At 53.7% G+C, this 18,780-nt stretch overlaps 1 protein-coding gene across 1 annotated transcript in view; it reads left to right on the top strand.

The window, feature by feature from the left end:
* Nudt3 (nudix hydrolase 3) overlaps nucleotides 1-17,576 on the top strand; it is a 47,442-nt gene extending 29,866 nt beyond the window's left edge. Inside the window, exons 3-5 of the mRNA XM_032888333.1 lie at nucleotides 11,679-11,723; nucleotides 12,802-12,886; nucleotides 16,068-17,576. Of these exons, the coding sequence (XP_032744224.1) occupies nucleotides 11,679-11,723; nucleotides 12,802-12,886; nucleotides 16,068-16,234 (297 nt within the window). The 3' untranslated portion in view covers nucleotides 16,235-17,576. The remainder of the gene's footprint in view (nucleotides 1-11,678; nucleotides 11,724-12,801; nucleotides 12,887-16,067) is intronic.
* Nucleotides 17,577-18,780: the final 1,204 nt, after the last annotated feature.

Here is an 18,780-nt window from a genome sequence, read left to right on the forward strand (position 1 = left end):
ATCCAATTTTGTTACTTTTATTTTTTGAGACAGCCTGATTGGGGCTCCACAGAAATCTGTGTCTCTGCCTCCCAAATTTGGGTTTAAAGGCACGTGCCACTAGGCCCCGTCCAGCATTTGTTTTAATCTGGTCCTTTGGAAACAGAAAAGTAAAAAGGAAATACAGTTTTTTCAATACTACCACTAGCATTTTGGTCTTTTTCTTTCCATGTGAGTTTGTGCTGTCCATCCGTCTGTCCATCTGCCCGTCTGCCCATCCATAGTGTTCCTTCGCCTGCAGGCTTCTCGAACATTAGATAGAGGGGAAAACGGGCTTCGTTAAAGCACACGAGAGACAAGTGCTGGGCAGCAGGGTGGCCCAGTGGGTTGGGTGCCTGCTGGCCAGCCCGACCACCTCAGTTCTCCCCGGGACTCACACAGCGCTGTGCTGCACACAAACGCACACGTGCTCGTTAACAGTAGGCACGGGCAGGCCAGCGTGAACCGTGAAGGGCCTGTCTCGACTAAACACTAAGAAGCAGATAACAGACGGACAAGCAGACACTAAGGGACTTGGGGCCACTCAGTTGGTAGAGCTCCCACCTGGCGCACGCAGAGCCCCACACTGAGCACCACGTGAGCCATGGTGGTGTGCGCGTCCTTAATCCTCGCGCCTGGGCGTGGAAGGAGGAGGATCTTCATGTATGTCGCAAGTTTCAGGTTAGCTGGGCTGCTCAAGACCCCGTCTCAGAGGAAAAGGAAGGCTCAGCAAGTCAGGTGCTCGCCGCCAAGCCCGTGTTTGAGTCCCAGACTTTCATGATGGAAGGAAAGAACCAAATTCCTCAAGTTGTTCTTTCTTTCATACACTCAGAGGTGTGTGTGTGTGTGTGTGTGTGTGTGTGTGTGTGTGTGTGAGAGAGAGAGAGAGAGAGAGAGAGAGAGAGAGAGAGAGAGAGAGAGAGAGACTGTGTGTAGAAAACCAGGCTGGGCAGGACAGCACACAAACCCCTTTCATCCGCATCCGCATACACAAGAGGCAGAGGCAGGTGGATCTCTGTGAGTTCAAGGCCACCCTGGCCTACACAGTGAGTTGCAGATTAGCCAGGAGTACATCATAAGATCTTGCCTGATAACAACAACAACAACAACGGCAACAATAATCATATTAGCGGCCATCTGTTTTCAGATTCATCCAAAGGTTCTGTTTTCCTTACCTGCATCTCGTTTTTTCCTTGTTGATACAGCATTCCTGTACCTTAGTGCCCACTCACGGTGGCCGCTTGCATGGCCACGCGTCTGAGCGCTGTACCCAGAACCCCCCACTGAAACCCTCCCCTCCCCTGCTCCTCCAGTACCCAGGGCGTGTATGCGCTTTGTAAGAAATTCTTCTGAGGTGAAGAGTGGAAGCAGGTAGAAGCACTTGCCCCAGGAGTGTGCGTGCCTTGAGTTGCGGCCTGCCTCTGAGGAGGGGACCGTGACCTGTGAGCCCAGTGACCTCTGCCCTGCCTGGGTTGCTTTGGCAATGATGTTCCTTCACAGCGATAAGAGTCTAACACAGACACCCCGTGTCCAGCTGAACAGGTAGCAACAGTAAGAACCACGATCGACCTCTGTGAGAGCCCAGGCCCTCTGTCCTCAGAGCTGTCACCGTTGCATGGCTGTTCCCTTACTCTGCAGCGGGGCTGCGTGCGCTCACTTGTGTCTGTGAGCTCAGCGCCTGAGACACTCAGCAGACTTTCTGCTGCCAGTCACTAGACCTTCCACCTCCCAAGGACAGGTAGGATGAGTTCCCAATTTGTTCACTTCACGGTGGTTGCCTTAAATGTTAGCAGCTCTTTAGTCAAAGAAGTGACTGATTTCAGCGCAGACAGCTACCCAAATTCTCTTTCAGCCATTTTACAACCGACACAGGCAGGTGCCATGGTGCAGGCCTAATCCTTGCATTCAGGAGACAAAGACGGGTAAATCTCTTTTGAGTTTTAGGCCAGCCTGGGCTACACAGCAAGAGTCCAGAACAGCCAGAACTACATAGAGACACCTCATGCAAACACCCAGAACCAACCTAATGGAAATAAATTAAATATGAGCCGGCAAAGGTGGCTCGCCCCTCTGTTCCCAGCATTTGGGAGGGGAGAGAAGAGGATCCAGAGTTTAAAGTAATCCTAGGCTGTCCCAGAACTCTGTATCAAAAACTAACTCAGAAAGGAGGAGAGAAGAAGCTGCCTTTACTCAGGAATGATTGAGTGGCAGCCATGGCGAGCAGCTCGTTCAGTGCAGAGATTAGAATCCACCGAGTTGGACTAGCTGGTGTTGGAACCCTGTTGGATAGAGGGTGAATGACTGGGATAATAGCCAGCCTCCTGTTTGCTGAAATGAGTCCAGCAGAGGCTCCCAGGGCACTTGTGTTTGCTTTCCCATCCAGCCCCACATTCCAGGAGGACTCTTGAGCCATCGGGGAGAGTGGATATGACTGACATAGCCCCTGCCTCCAGAGCCTCCATGGTCAGGACCCTGGAGGGGACAAGTGGGTTTATCTGGGGAAAGCAGTGTGAGCCACCCCAGCTCACTCACGTTCCGGAGGCAGCTACCTGCAGAGCTCACCACCCAAGACGGAAGCTTAGAGTCAGAGAGATCTGTGCAAGTGAGCACACGTCTGTGTGCAGCTGGGGGGGGGGTGTCCCCAGCTATCCCCTCCTGTTTTGAAAAGGGTTTCACTGAGCCGTGTAGGAAAGAGCCTGGCTTCTAAGCTAGTCCGAGCAAACAAAGTCCTCTTTCAAAGCTAAAACAGCAGGCAGATTGCCTGCCATTCAGGATGGGCGGCCTGAAGTTCAATCCTGGGATCTCCCCTTAAGGGAAAAAGAGAGCCAGGCAGTGGTGGTGCACATCTTTAGTCCAAGTACTGGGAGGCAGAGGCAGGCAGATCTCTTGAGTGTGATGTACAGACTGAGTTCCAGGATAGCCAGGGTGCACAGAGACCCTGTCTCAAAATAATAAAACGGTAAAACGTAGTGGGAGGAAAGAACCGACCCCCACAGAGATGACCTTTGACCTCCATGTGGGTGCCAAGGCAGGCACATGCCCTCAGTCACAGAAACACATCAGTGCACACACACGAATAATAAAATACAGATGTTAGACACACTCCTGACACATCTGGAAAGAGCACTGAAGTCCACACGAGCATGGCTGTGGGCACCTGCAGTGCCAGCACTCAGGAGATGAAGGCAAGGGAATGGGGCAAGTTCACCCACAGGGCCATCATAGCAAGGTCTAGGGCAGCTTGGCACCCTCAGTGACAATCCTTTCTGCCATTCCTGAAGCCCCGGGCTCAGTCTCCAGCGCCACACTGACAAAGTGGGACTGAGTATTAAACATCGAGAAAGTGTGGCTTCAGTTTAAGATAGCATGGTGTGATGGGACACACTTAGGATCCCAGAGCTAGGGAGGAGGACATTGGAAAATTGTGGACGCAAGGACGGCCTGAGCTGCATAGCAAGCTTGACTCAGTCCAGGCCTGGGATCTAGCCGTCCCTGTGGTTGACAGCTTGCCCACAGTGCACAGGGTCTCGGTTCCTTCTGCAGTACCACAGAGCAAAGAAACCAAAAGTAACTTCACGGTCAGTAGCTTGACTAAATGGAGGGGTGGGGAGGAATCAGCAGTGAGCACTGGGGGGTCAGTCAGCAGTGAGCACTGGGGGGTCAGTCAGCAGTGAGCACTGGGGGGGTCAGTCAGCAGTGAGCACTGGGGGGTCAGTCACAGTGAGCACTGGGGGGTCAGTCAGCAGTGAGCACTGGGGCTGTCAGCAGTGAGCACTGGGGGCACTGGGGGGGTCAGCAGTGAGCACTGGGGGGTCAGTCCGCAGTGAGCACTGGGGGCTCAGTCAGCAGTGAGCACTGGGGGTCAGCAGTGAGCACTGGGGGGTCAGTCAGCAGTGAGCACTGGGGGTCAGTCAGCAGTGAGCACTGGGGGATCAGGCCAGCAGTGAGCACTGGGGGCTCAGTCAGCAGTGAGCACTGGGGGCTCAGTCAGCAGTGAGCACTGGGGTGGGGGATCAGTCAGCAGTGAGCACTGGGGCTCAGTCAGCAGTGAGCACTGGGGTGGGGGGGGATCAGTCAGCAGTGAGCACTGGGGGATCAGTCAGCAGTGAGCACTGGGGGCTCAGTCAGCAGTGAGCACTGGGGTGGGGGGTCAGTCAGCAGTGAGCACTGGGGGGGTCAGTCAGCAGTGAGCACTGGGGGTCAGTCAGCAGTGAGCACTGGGGCTCCAGTCAGCAGTGAGCACTGGGGTGGGGGATCAGTCAGCAGTGAGCACTGGGGCTCAGTCAGCAGTGAGCACTGGGGGTCAGTCAGCAGTGAGCACTGGGGGGGGATCAGTCAGCAGTGAGCACTGGGGGTCAGTCAGCAGTGAGCACTGGGGTCAGTCAGCAGTGAGCACTGGGGGCTCAGCCAGCAGTGAGCACTGGGGGGGGGGGGCAGTCAGCAGTGAGCACTGGGGGGGGTCAGCAGCAGTGAGCACTGGGGGTCAGTCAGCAGTGAGCACTGGGGTGGGGGGTCAGTCAGCAGAGCACTGGGGGTCAGCATCAGCAGGAGCACTGGGGGGGGGTCTCAGCAGTGAGCACTGGGGGGGGGGTCAGTCAGCAGGAGCACTGGGGGGGGGTCAGCAGTGAGCACTGGGGGTCAGTCAGCAGTGAGCACTGGGGGTCAGTCAACAGTGAGCACTGGGGGGTCAGCAGTGAGCACTGGGGGGGTCAGCAGGAGCACTGGGGTGGGGGGTCAGCAGAGCACTGGGGTGGGGGTCAGTCAGCAGTGAGCACTGGGGGGGGGGTCAGTCAGCAGTGAGCACTGGGGTGGGGTCAGTCAGCAGTGAGCACTGGGGTGGGGGGTCAGTCAGCAGTGAGCACTGATTTTGGAGGAGGAACAAAAGTGATGGCAGCTCATGAAGTACGCGTGAGCCTGTGGTTTCAGGTAACAGGTTTCCTGAAGCTGACACAGCGTGGCGCAGCTGAAGCCTCCCTCCGGTTTAGAGACTAGCACACTATAGGCCTAGAAGCTGTGGTCCTCCATCCTTTGGGAGGCTAGAAAGAGCATCGTCCCATACCCTCATAGGCTTCCAGGAAAAAAACCAGGAAGTGCTTAAGGGCCCAGTTTGAAACTACTGTGGCACTCATTCCACAGTGTGTCCCCAGAGTAAGTCCCCGGCTGACAGTCCGAGGAAGAAGATTCTCCAAGTAGGGAGTGGCATGTCAGTCAGGGTGTGGGCCCGAGGATTTGGAAGCCAGTCTGCAGCTGCCCTGCTGAGGCAGGCAAGCTGATAGCATCCAAGAATGATGAGGGCTCTCTTCCAGGATGCAGAAACTCCATGACCTGTGGGCAGAAGGGCCTTTTAGGTTTTACTGTTGTTTGTTTTATGTGTATGTCCCCCACTCGTATGTCAGTGCATCGTATTTGTGAAATGTGTGCAGAGGCCAGAGTGGGGTCCCCTTCAAACTCGAGTTATTGATGGCTGTGAACCACTACGTGGGTACTGAGAATCAAACCTGGGTCCTCTGCAAGAGCAGCCAGTGCGTATAACCACTGAGCCACCCCTCCACCACCGTACAGCATCTTCCTAATGGGGCTGGACAGACAGTGGTCATTTCCCAGCCGGGTAAGTTGAACAGCTGAGGTGAATTAACTACATCCACGGACATGAGCATAGCCACTCTTCCGTGAGCGGGTCACCGAGGGGGGATTCTTGGGTTAGGGGTTTTGTTGTGATACTCTGTGTGTCTTTTGTGGAGAACCTATGGAGAATGAGAATCCATGTACTGTCACTAGCAGGGGAGGCCTGAGCGGTGGGGAGGCAGCAAACATACAAGGAGGGGCTCCCCGCACAGGCTGTCTATTCACAGTAATAAAACATTATTATTATTATTATTATTCCTGGGACCAGCAAGGTGCCTTCATGCACCAAGACACCTGCCTGCCACCAACCCCGACAGTCTGTTCAACCCTCTGCTACACATGGTGGAAGAAGAAAGCCTATTCCCAAAAGTTGTCCTCCGACCTCCACACAAGCTAAAAGAAAGCTGAGCTAACTCTCCAGGCCACTTTCCCTCTGGTTGTTTAAAATATCTGCTGAGCTCCTGCGAGGCTCTTCCTGTGTCTGTGTCGTGTGGGTGCTGACCACACCCCTGTTCTGGGCGCCCTCCCCCCCCCTCCCCCTCCCCCCCCCCCCCCTCCTTATCCCTTCCCCCCCCCCCCCCCCCCCCCCTCCCCCCCTCCCCCTCCCTCCCCCCCCCCCCCCTCCTCCCTCCTCCCTCCCTCCCCCCTCCCTCCCTCCCTCCCTCCCTCCCTCCGCAGGGCCCTGCACTAGAGTTGCCTCTGGGGCTCCTCTGTGACTGAGCTTCCCGCCTTCCACAGGGAGCTTCAGTACACAGCGCTCCAGTGTTCCCAGTTCCTGTCCTAGAGGCTTCCTCTGCCATGGAAAACGGTCTGAATTAAAGAAACAAGTATCAGGAAGCTGCAGCCGTGGAGAAGATGGTTCTTACTAGATCCCGGCTCCTCCCTGAGCGGTTCTCTCCCGTCAGCCCAGGGTTCACTGCTTGGTGTGGCCGTGTCGGCCGTGGCTTTAGGTTGACATCTGGCTGGGTTTTGGCCTTCACTTTAGGGTCACAAGATAACTGCCGTTGCTCCAGGTTTCAGGTCCCTGCCTGACGCGCAAGCAAGAAGTATAGTGTTTCTTTTCGTGCCGGTTCTCTGTTGTGGGAAATCTTCCCTGCGGTCCTCAAGAATATCCTCCCAGGAGCCGCTGGCCTGAAATGGCCCCATGCAGCACCCTTAGCCCACGCTCGCTGTGCGCCTTACTCAGGCGCACCTTCCCCACGTGAGACAGAATCTGGTGCCCTGGCAGGGAGGTTCGTGGGAGGTGCATCTGTGCCTACCAGACACCTACCATGAGGGAAACCCACTTTGGATAGAGCTGGTCCACCTGGGGCCGAAGCAGGGCTCTTGGTGGTAAGAGTTCTGTGGGGCCTTCCTGTCAGGACTGGGCCTGGTACCCACACGGGGAGGCTGGCAAACATGGGAGTTTAAGCTTTTTTTATTTTCATGTGGGCATAGAACACCCTCAAGGAAAGAGTGATACAGTTTTCCCCCCTTTAAAAAGGTTTGTGGGCTGGAGAGATGGTTCAGAAGTTAAGAGCGCTGTCTGCTCTTCCCGAGGTCCTGAGTTCAATTCCCAGTGACCATGTGGTGGCTCACAACCATCTGTAATCAGATCTGGTGCCCTCCTCTGGTGTGTCTGAGGACAGCAACAGTGTACTCATATACATTAAATAAATAAATAAATAAATATTTTTTAAAAAGGTTTGTAAGCTAGGTATGGTGATGCAAACCTTTGATCCCAGCACTGAGAGTCAGAGGCAGGAAAATCTCTGCAAGTTCAAGGCCTGCCTGATTGACATAGCAAGTTTCAAGACAGCCAGGATTACACAGAAAGAACCTTCCTCAAACAAACCAACAAATAATAATAATAATAAAATTAAAAGATGGTTTGTTTTCTAGAGTGGGCACAGAGTCCTTGGGGGTTCATGCTTGGCTGCTTTTGCACGATTGAGAAGTAAACCGTGGGCCTGCCTGCCACATGCAGGAAGCAGTGTCCCCAGCCCTGAGCACCGCACTGCGAAGGGCAGGGTCTTGCTAGCGTAAGTGAAGACTCCTTCTGGGTTAGGGTTTGACATAAAGATGATTAAACAAGTCTGCACCAGCGCTGATGGGGTTGAGCTTACACACATCCGAGTCAGATGTCTGAGCCAGGCGCTGTCAGATGCTGAGCTGGCGCCTGTCCCGACCTGCTTCTGCAGTCATGTGGGTGGTAAAAATACCCGCGTTCGCACTGCTGGCAGCACTGGAGACTGAGGAGTCAGAGTTGGCTTCCAAGAACTGTGAAGACATGAGGTGGTTTTCAAAGAGCCACCCCTGAGGGTGTCTCCATGAAGACCCTCCCTCCATGGCCTCAGGCTCCTCCCTCCATTGGCTCAGGCTCCTCCCTCCATGGCCTCAGGCTCCTCCCTCCATGGCCTCCGGCTGCGCTGCACTGCAGCCTCTGTCTGAACCATTGCTTGAGTTGCTAGGATCACCCCAGCCGTCCTCACACTGCAGACGCCGTGCGCACGCGCTCCCCCTCAGTCCTGACTTCCTTTTTTTCTGTTGTCCTCGTTGTTTGAGGCAGGGCCCCTCAGGTTGTCTGAACACTCATGGCAGTCCTCCTGCCTCAGTCTCCTGAGTGCTAATTTGCAGGCATGAGTCACTGTGCCTACTTTCTGACATTTCTTTGAGGACATTTCCTCTAAGAAACTACTAAGTTCCAGTTTTTAAAACTGGTAAACATGGGGTGTTTCTGTGGTTCTGTTTGGTTTTGCTTGCTTGTTTGAGACAAGATCTCACCGTGCTTCCCTGTGTGGCCTGAAGGACACCATGAAGACCAGACCGGCCTCCAGCTCGCAGAGATCTGCCTGCATCTGCCGTCAGCTCTGTGCTCTTAACTGTAGAGCTGGTGGGGGCTCACTTTGGATTTCTGTCAAGTGTGCACCATGTCAGCCTGGCAGTGAAGTGAGGAACCGGAAGCCTGTTAGCTTTGCCAGCTGGAGATGGATTAAAAGGAAGATGGGCTGGGTGGTGACAACATTCTTCGAACTGTATACTAAGTTGCTTTTTTCTTTTTGGTTTTTTTGTTTGGTTGTTTTTGGCTTTTGAGTCAGGGTTCTTTGTGTAGCCCTGGCTGTCCTGAAACTCACTTTGTAGACCAGGCTGGCCTCAAACTCAGAGATCCACCTGCCTCTGCCTTCTGAATGCTGGGATCAAAAATGTGCACCACCATGCCCAGTGAGTTGAAAGATGCTGTTACATGATTTCCAACCTCTTCTGGCAGAGCAAGTCATTTATGTTGTTTGGTGCAGAAGTCGCTGTGTTTACCGTAGGGTGGCTCAGGCTGAGTGTCCTCCCCAGCGTGCATGAGGGCCTGAGTCCCATCTCCTCCACACACAGTCCAGCCGATCCAGCCTAGAGTTCAGGATTATCTCAGCTATACAAGGACTTAAAGGCCAGCCTGGGCTATATGAGTCCCTGACTAAAAAGTTACTACTATTTGCCTTGTCAAAATTGTAAATTGTAAGGCTGGGTGGCTAAGAGTGCTGTTGGGCTTGCAGAGGACCGAGTTCCATGTTGGTGACTCACAACAGTGACCCCAGTACCAGAGCATCTAACACCTCCTCTGACCTCTGGGTGGGAGGCGTGCACATGGGGCAAAGGCAGGCAGGCAGACATTCATAGACATAAGCATAAAGTGAGTCAGTGTTTTAAAATCACAGGCTGATTAGCAGTTACCTTGGAGCTCATTCCCATTAGTAAGTGGGGAGAAGTGAGCATTAGTAAGATGGCAGCTACTGAGGGAGCACAGGTAAGTGATAGCTTATCAGGCTCCCTCCTCACCCCAGTGCTGTCCACTCAGCCTTGGCCTTATGGCTGGAGGCCTCCTGCAGACGCACAAGCCAGGGGTTGCTCTCCTCGGGATCAGAACACAGAGCTACTGGCTTCCTAGCTGGGCTTGCCAAGAGCACAGCTTCACTCAGGCACTCCCTGACGAGCTCATGAAATAGCTGACTTGGAAGAACAGTTATTCCTGAAAATGAAAGAGAAGCAGTTTCATAAGAGAAGGTAGGACAGCTCCATTCACAGTACCAAAGCCGTTGGAGATGAGGGGATGTAGAATTAGGCTTGAATTCCTTGACAGTAACATAGAACACAGTCATTTCAATATACAAGTCACCCAGGAACCTCTTTGTAGCATGTAGTTTTCTCTACCCCACTGTGTGTTCCTGCCGATGAGCTATCTCAGATCTGTGGATAAAAGACACGCATGCACGCACACACACACGCGCGCGCACACACACGCACACACACACACTAGCTCATTGTTGAACTGGCTTAGCAACTACTGTGCCCTTCCCTCCCTCGGGTACTCCTGGCCAATCCCTCTAAATCCGCCCTCAGCTTGGTTGCTCAGTTACTTTCTGTGAAGCCCATTGGCCCTGCTTCCCAAGATGCTTTCTGGTTGTTTTCCCTTTCCACCTACATTTTGGAGGATCTCTCCCCTGTCACTTCAAGTCTGTCCTGTCTCGCCCCCAAGTATCTCGATTCTCATCCTCTTTCCCAGCCTGCAGGAACCCAGAAGTCCCGCCTCTTCCACCCAGCCTTTGGCCACTGACATCTTTATTGATAGATCAAAATCAATTGGGGGAAGGATCTTCAGTATCAGTAATTCCCCATCAAAGAAAGCATCCGAACCACCCCTCCATCTAGTCCTTTTGCTTTGGTTTGGTTTGGTTTGGTTTATTTTTTGAGACAGGGTCTCTCTGTGTAGCCCTGACTGTCCTGGATCTCACTCTGTAGACCAGGCTGACCTCAGACTGACAGAGATCCTCCTGCCTCAGCCTTCCGAGTGCTGGGATTAAAGGTGTGTGGGACCACGGTCTTCTGCATCAGTCTCCTTTGACTCTCAAGAATTCTAGACAGCGTGCCTGAAGGATGGCTCAGCAGTTAAGAGTACACGCCCTTCCAGGTCACCGAGTTTGGTTCCCAGCGCCCATATTGTATGGCTCGTGGCTTCTTGATGTTCCTGTCCTCTTTCGGCATCCCTGGCTGTGCACACACTCGCATATGCGCTCTCGCTCCCTCCCCCCCCCGCCTCACACACACACACACACACACCATGTAGGCACAAATTAAATTTTTTAAGTTAATAAATAACTTTTTAAAGAAGTGGAAATGTGGAGACCAAGTAACATAGTGTAACGAGGATGAGAAGAACACTCAGCTGTGACAACTGCTCTTGACTTACGTGGGAAAGGAGAGCCAGTGACCTGGAGTGGACTGAAGTGTTCATCGCCCACGAGCCCAAAGGCACAGCAGCCATCAGAGGGGCCTTGGCATAAAGAATGTATATTAAGAATGTGGTGGAAGCAGCCATGATGACACACTCTCCCCACCCCTCCGTGATGTGACGTCTGTCACCAGAAGACCTGTATGGTTCCATTGGCTTACTCTTTGCTGGGTCCTGCAGCTTCTGAGGCAGCCTTTTGTACACAGGCAGCCCAAGTCATGTCAGTTAAGACTCTCGCTGCCAGAGACCGCAGTCACACCCCAGCCTGGGCGGTGGGGTCCTCCCTCTGGCATTCACCAACTCTGCTGGCTCAGCCTGCATGTGCTGCATGGCTAAACAAACACCTTACACGAGGCAGCGTTCCGTGACGCTCTATTGGCCTTCATGCGTCTGTCACCTTGTTGACAGTGTGGCAAGCTTTTCAGTAGTGAGAAACCTGAAAGGACTGTCCCCCCGGCATGTCTTGCTGTGACACACAGGAAGTCTAGGTGTGCATGAGCTCAGAGCCAAGTCCTCCCGAGCGCATACTCGTGATTTTTGTTGTGTTTTGGGGGTGGGGGTGGAGCCCAGGAGAGGGCGTTAGGTCTGCTAGAGTACCGGGCAGCTGTGAGTCACCTGACATGGGTGCCGGGCTCCAAATGCAGGTCTTCTGGAAAAGCAGAGGTGCACCCAGCTGCCGCACCGTGTCTCCAGTGCCCTCACCCTTGTTTACAGAGGACAGAAGATTCTGAGTCACGCAGTACCGTCCTGTGCTCATTCTTCTTCCTCCCTCTTCCAGGCTGGAGTTAAAGGGACGCTGGGAAGACTGGTCGGGATTTTTGAGGTAAGTCTGCTAATACCTATGTTCTGAAAGTCATTAATGGCCGTGTTTTCCTGTCCTTGGAAGGGGCCTCGGGGCTCCGTCAGGACCGGCAGCACAGCAGACTAACCTCTGCTTTTCTTACTGCTGTGTGTTTGTGAGCCTGCCTGTGTGTACCTGTCGGGAGACCTGGGATCAGCTTCTATGTCATTCTTAGGCGCTGGGGGCCTCTCACTGGCCTGGAGCTCACCACATAGTCTCTTGAGCCCCGGTGATCTCCCTGAGGTTACTGTGCCCAGCTTCTTCCTCCATGGCTCTGGAGTCACCCAGGCCCCAAGCGTGGGCAGTGTCTTGCTTACCCTCCCTGCCATCCATTCCTCCTGCTTCTCCCAGCGAAAAGAGAAGCAGAGGAGAGGAGATGGGTGGGCTGGGGGTGAAAAGAAGCATCCGAGAGAAATGGGAACAGCGAGGGGCAGGTCAGTGGGAGAGGGGCTGCAGGCCCCAGGGCTCAGTAGCCCCACACACCCACAGTCTGTGCACTCCCTTTTCCCAGGGCACAGCTTCCACCCCTGTGCAGCATAGTGGCGGGGGACGGGGGGCCCGGACTGAAGGGTGGGCTCGGGCTGTACAGATGGCTCGGCCATTAAGAGTGCTGGGCGTGGGGGCACACCTTTAATCCCAGTGCCCCCTGGGAGACAGAGGCCGGAGGATCTCCATGAGTTCAAGAGCAGCCTGGTCCACATAGCAATTTCCAGGACAGCCAAGGCTGCATAGTGAGACCCTTTCTCAAAAATAAAAAGCATTTGCTGTTTTTACTGAGGGCCTGAGTTCAGTTCCCAGCACTCATGTCTGGTAGCTCACGCCACCTCTAACTCGTTCTCCAGAGGATGGACACCCCCTAGGCTTTATGAGTGAGTGGGTACACACACCCAGAAAGCCACATTGTAAAAAAATCTGCCAGATGTGGGCCCTCTGTTCTGGTGGAGCCCTCTCGGGACAGAGCAGCAAACGCAGAGGCATTGTGTGTCTCGGCCTTCTGGACCGGGTCTAGGAGAGCGTCCTTAGTGTCTCAGCCCGCTAAGGAGCACTCTGTTCTCTCCAGAACCAGGAGAGGAAGCACAGGACGTATGTGTACGTGCTTATTGTCACGGAGGTGCTGGAAGACTGGGAGGACTCAGTGAACATCGGTAAGTCATGAGCTGCCCGGTGGAGACGCTCGAGTGGAGTGCCATGCCGAGGAACGCGGCACCCATGCCCTGAAGCTGACGTTAGCCTCGAGTGGGAATGCATCCCCGAACAATTAGACGTGTTTCTAAACTCAAGCGGATCCTCCCCAGCCAGGCTGTGCTGGGCTCCTGAGCAGGCGCTGGCCTCGGGCCTCTGCCCTGCTGGGCCAGAGAAGAGGCGGGATGCGCTCCTGTCTTCAGCTCTCCATTCGTTCCTGTGGAGAGGCAGGGTCATCATTAGATTGTACCAGGCCCTAGATTCTGTCCCCAGCACCACAGAAAATCAGTGAAGTGTTCAGGGCTTGAAAAGGAGACCAAGATGGGTGTGTTTATAGCTGTCCTTGCAACTCAGCCTGGCAGGAGCCACATCCAGGTTGGTTTTGTTTTTACTTTCTTTTTAAAATTTTCTTTTTCTGAATATTTATTATGTACACATCATACAGTTTTCTGCCTGATTGTACGCCTGCAGGCCAGAAGAGGGCATCGGATCTCAATACGGATGGTTGTGAGCCACCATGTGGTTGCTGGGATTTGAACTCAGGACCTCTGGAAGGGCAGTCAGTGCTCTAACCACTGGGCCATCTCTCCAGCCCCACAGTTTTTAAGGTGGCATTGCTTGTTAGTATGCAGAAACGCCTTTTCCTCGCTCATCAGTGTTACTCAGTGGTGACTCCAGCGAGAGGAAAGCCTGTGACCTGCTCTCCGACCTGCTTTCACATATGTGTAGCCTGGAAAGGAGGGCACTCACCCCTGACCTTCCTGCCTCACCTTGCAAGGCTGAAGGCACAGCATGTACCATCCACGCAGCAACCCGTTACTGTGAAACGTGGGTCTTAAATGTAAATCACTAGCGAGCGACGGACTTCCATGGTGCTGTGTGCGGTAGCGTGGGAAGTGGCTAGAGCTGTGGAGAGGGAGTGCGCCCTCTGAGCTTCCGTGGAGTGTGAGGTGGACAGTGGATGTGGTGGCTCACCCTGTCTGAGGAAACAGAACAGTTGGCACTGAGGGAAGGAAGGCGGGCGAGTGCTGTTCTCCCGCTGCCCTGCCGTGGTGCAGCACTGTCTGAGGTGGAGCTGTCCTGGGCTCTCCTCAGTGCTGAAGACGGGGGCTGCCTGTGCCATTCTGAGGCAGCAGAGCTCCAGGAGGCCCACCCTTCCTCAGGGTGTCCTCACCTGCTGCATGCTCTCCTGGGGTTAAAGACAACAGCAGGATTAAGGGTCTTTTCTTAGTGGCTGAGATTTAGCTTGGTGCTAGAATATTTGCCCAGCAAACACAAGGCCCACATCCATTTCCAGGCAGCTGTCTGTGTAGACACATGTTGAGGTAGGTGTGAATTAAGAAGCATGCTGTTATTTCTAATTGCTGAGATTGCACACTTAATTAATGCCCTGACAGGAAATGGTTAAATGCCAGCGGTGTACCCTAATACCTGGCCTGGGACCTCATTACTGGGTCAGTTACCCCTATTTTATGTCTATGGCTATTGTGCCTGTATGTGTCTCTGTGTACCCGCACGTGCTTAGTGCCCACAGAACTAGAAGAGACGGATGCCCTGGAGCCAGTTAAGGGGAGTTGTGGGCCGCCTGTGGGCACTGGCAGCTGAGCCCAGTTATTCTGGAAGGGTGGCCAGATCCACTGAGCTGCCCTCTACCTCCACGTTTCTTTTTTTTTTTTTTTTTTTCGGAGCTGGGGACTGAACCCAGGGCTTTGCGCTTGCTAGGCAAGAGCTCTACCACTGAGCTAAATCCCCAACCCCTCATTTTTATAATATAGAAATGTACATAATATAAGGGAACCAACTACAATTTAAAAACTTAACACATTAGGGCTGAAGAGATGGCTCAGAGGTTAACAGCACTGGGTGTTCTTCCGAGGACCCAGGTCAGACTCCAGTACCCAAGTAGTAGCTCAACCCCCTGTGGCGCCAGGTCCAGATCCGACTGTCTCTTCTGCACTTTGTGGACACCAAGTACACGTGTGGTCTACGCACATGACAGACAGAACAGCTTAGGAAGGGAGCCCCACTTACTGTCCACCCCCTATGTGAGAAAGTGGAGCACCGAGGAAGGAGTCTGTAGCTTGCCCAAGGCTCCCCAGCTCATGGTGCTGGAGGTCTGCCTGGCTCCCGGCTGCCTCGCTCTCCGTGTCTTATGTACTCCCCTCGCCATTGGAGGGGACCCCAGGCCGGCTCTGCTGCTCCAGCTTGAAGCAGTTGTATGGACTGCCCACAGACCCACAGAGCCAGAGAGTGTATACAGGAGAAACCAGCCAGCTGTGGGAGAACACACCTTTAGTACTGGCACTCCGTGAGTTCAAGGTCAGCCTGGTCTACATAGCACATTCCAGACAGCCAGGGCACATAGGCTGTCTCAAAAAATAAAGCAAAACAGTAAAAGTAGACTCAAAATGGTGTTTTGTTAAGTTACCTGGGGTTTTGTTTTTGTATTTTCTTTTTTCTAAATGAGCACGTGTGCGTGATGGGCGTGTGGGTGCAGCCACCCACGGCTTACAGCACATGGACCCAGAAAGCCGCTCTGGGGTGATCAGCTCTCTTGAGCCTTACAGGGCCTCAGAGCTTGAATTGAGCTCGCCAGGTCTGCACAGCAAACACCTTGTCCTCTGAGGTGCTCGCCAGCCCTCTTTTCTGTGGCAGATCAGTCACTTACACTGTTCTTAATGAAAGGAGGGGACAGCAGGTTATAAGTCGCCCTCATGATGACCAGGGCAGCTGGGTGATGTCCAGGTGATGTCTGGGTGATGTCCGCGTGATGTCTGCGTGATACCTGGGTGATGTCTGTCCAAAGATGAGGATGACAGACCCTCCTTGGAGATGTGGTCGACAGTGCTCAGAGCCTGGAAAGGCTGCCAGCAGAGTGCATGCTGGGAATATCCTCAGTGTCAGGTCCCAGACAACTGGCTCCTACAGTGCACTCTGTAATCATGGGAGGTGCAGGCTTTACTTCTGTAAAGAAGGAAAAGTACTGAGAACCATTGCTTTGGAACAGATGGAGGTGGGCTCTCATGTAGCCCAGGCTGGCCTTGGGTTCCCTGTGTGGTTCACCAGAGTCCTGGGGTCACAGGCACTGCTGCATGAAGCCCGCCTCCCCCCAGCCGGTGTTCAGCTCTTCCCTCTGCTCCACAGGAAGGAAGAGAGAGTGGTTTAAAATCGAGGAGGCCGTAAAGGTGCTGCAGTATCACAAGCCTGTGCAAGCGTCCTACTTCGAGGCACTGCGACAAGGCTACTCTGCCAACAATGGAACCCCAGTGCTGCCCACCACCTACTCCAGCTCCATGTCGGGCATCAGATGACTGCAGACTTGCGGAAGAGCTGGAGAGTGCAAAGTAGACTGAAGCGTGGCTCTCCTCACCACCCCACCTCACCTCTTTCACCCAGGCATGGCATGGTGGGCGGTGGAGAGGGCACACTGAGGTGCTGCTGTGGGCTGTGGCCAGAGGCGGGGGTGTGTGGCATGGGGGGTGGGGCTGGGTGTAACTCACGAGCACTTTCCTGCATGCCCCGTTCCTCCCCACTCACCCTGTCCTCAGAGAGGGCACCTCCCTCCCTCCCTCCCTCTCCTCCTTGGGTTCCGAATCGTTCCCATTTGTCTCACGCCAGCCTGGCCAGGTATTTTCTCTGATTTTTTGTTTTCCCATTAAAAGACACCCATGTGCGATGGAACTTTCTAAAACCCTGTCCTGTGCCGTACTGTTGTCCCGCAGGGCACATCTGTCTACACTGACGTCTGCCGTGTAAATAAGCAGCTTAGAGAGCTCTTAACTCTTAAGGGTTTCACAGTTTGGGTTTTTTTTTTTTTTCTTTTCTTTTTTTCCCAGGTATTTCTGGTTTGAAGCCCCTCACACTTCCTGTTTGTTTAACGCTAGTAACTAGGCGAGCTTCCCTGTCCTCTGTTCCCAGCCATGTCGAGCCTACCTTCCTCTCACCCCTGGGGCTCTGGCTTTCTCTGGGCCATTCCCATGCCAAGGAAAACAGAAGGGAACCTGTTTTCTTTTCTGTTACCAAGCCTGGAAAAACAGTGATAGAAACTGACTTCTGTCCGATATGCTCACAATAGGCTTTAAACTGGACACCCTCAGTCTCAGAAACTGGACCATCAGGCACCACGTCTGTCCTGCTGGCTGGGAATTCTTTCCATAATGCTTTCCTTGCTGCCGTGGCCTCCCTTACCCTGTATGCCTTACACCACGCCGACCTGGGTACGGCCCCATGCTCTGCAGCCATCTCCCTCCCATAGTCCTGTCCCCCTGCAGAGGCCCCACCCAGGTCCTGAGAAATGCATGGGGGAAAGGTGTGAGCATGTCTGTGCCAAGGGTTGCACCAAGAGCATGCTCCGAACATCAGCTTCCTTTCCGCCCGGTGAGGGCCACGGCTGACCCTCTGGCTCGCTGCAGGCTCCAGTCGGGATTTTATGGAGGTTTTGTGCGGAACTCACCTGCCAGTTGTGGTGTTTGGTTGGGAATGGAGGGTCTGGGGAAGGGCTGAGCTAGGAGGATGAGAGGGCAGCTGAGCCTGGCTTAGCGTGGGAGCTCGGGACTTGTTGTGGCATTGCCTATGTTGGAACGTAGCCAAGATGTGAAATTAAAATAGTACTTCTCTTTATTTAAAAACTAATAAACACTCAGACTTTGAAAAGCCTTTTGCTCTTTGTTCCACGTAAGGACTGTGTGTGGTGACGCATGCCATCAGCACTCAACACTTGGGTGTCAGCAGACAGACTTTTTGGCTACATAGATCCAATTTGTATTTTGTACCCCAGTGTTGAAACACAGATTTCTTTTTTAATTATTTATTTATCTTTATTTTATGTGCATTGATTGGTGTTTTGCCTGCATGTATGTCTGAGTGTGAGGATGTCAAACCTTGGAGTTACAGCTATGAGCTGCCATGTGGTTGCTGGGAATTGAACTCAGGACCTCTGGAAGAGCAGTCAGTGCCCTGAACCACTGAGCCGCCTCACCAGTCGGAAACAACTCAGTGTGTGTGGAGGGGTGGGAGAGGTGTCTCGAGATGCTCTCAGACCTCTGGACAGGAGTGGCCTCCCGAGGTAGCGGCCCAGTGGGTAGAGACATCACTGGGATATGAGTGCAGAGACAGGCCTGCTGTCATGGGTCCTGCTTAGGGACAAAAGCTCTGGTTCTTATTGCCTGGCTTAGAGCATCCTGACGCCCTGTTGACACACACACAGAGGAAACTTAATCCCAAACCACGCTCTTGTGGGTCAGCTCTCCTCAGCCACGCAGCCTGACAGTGCTGTGCTGGGAAACTGCCCTGTGAGCTGTGAAGGAAGGAAGCTGCCGGCTGCCTTCTCGGGCCACTGCAGGTGCACCTGACTGTGCCCAAGTGTTGATTGCTGCTGGCATCACGGGGTCAGTCAGTAAAGGGCACCAAGTCCCCTTCAGCGGCCTCAGTGGCCTGTCACAGCAGCCAACAGCAGAGATTGGACCTCCAAGTTCAGCTAACGGGAGCCAGCTCCGGACAGTTCCAGAGTCCGCCATTGTCGTCGGTCCCCTGTACCCTGAGGAGTGGGGCATGCTGGTGTTTTTCCTCCCTGGCTCAGTCTGCGTGCTGGCGGCTGCTGCTGGCACAGTCGGAGTTCTTTTGTGACAGATTGGTTAGAGCCACAGTCTTAAACACAGTGAGGAAAGAAGGAACAAGAAAGTAAAAAAAAAAAAACTTGCCCAAATCCAGGCTCTGTCACGAGTCCCCAGCCCGATGGGAACTGGTTTCCGCGCCGTGGTGTCCCGCTCACAGTAAATTTGCATGTCCTAGATTCTGTCACTAGGAAATACCCGTTAGAGTCCACCATACTCTGGGTAGAAAAGATAGCATAGAGGGA

This window comes from Rattus rattus, chromosome 18 (genome assembly GCF_011064425.1).
Source record: "Rattus rattus isolate New Zealand chromosome 18, Rrattus_CSIRO_v1, whole genome shotgun sequence".
Taxonomy (NCBI): domain Eukaryota; kingdom Metazoa; phylum Chordata; class Mammalia; order Rodentia; family Muridae; genus Rattus; species Rattus rattus.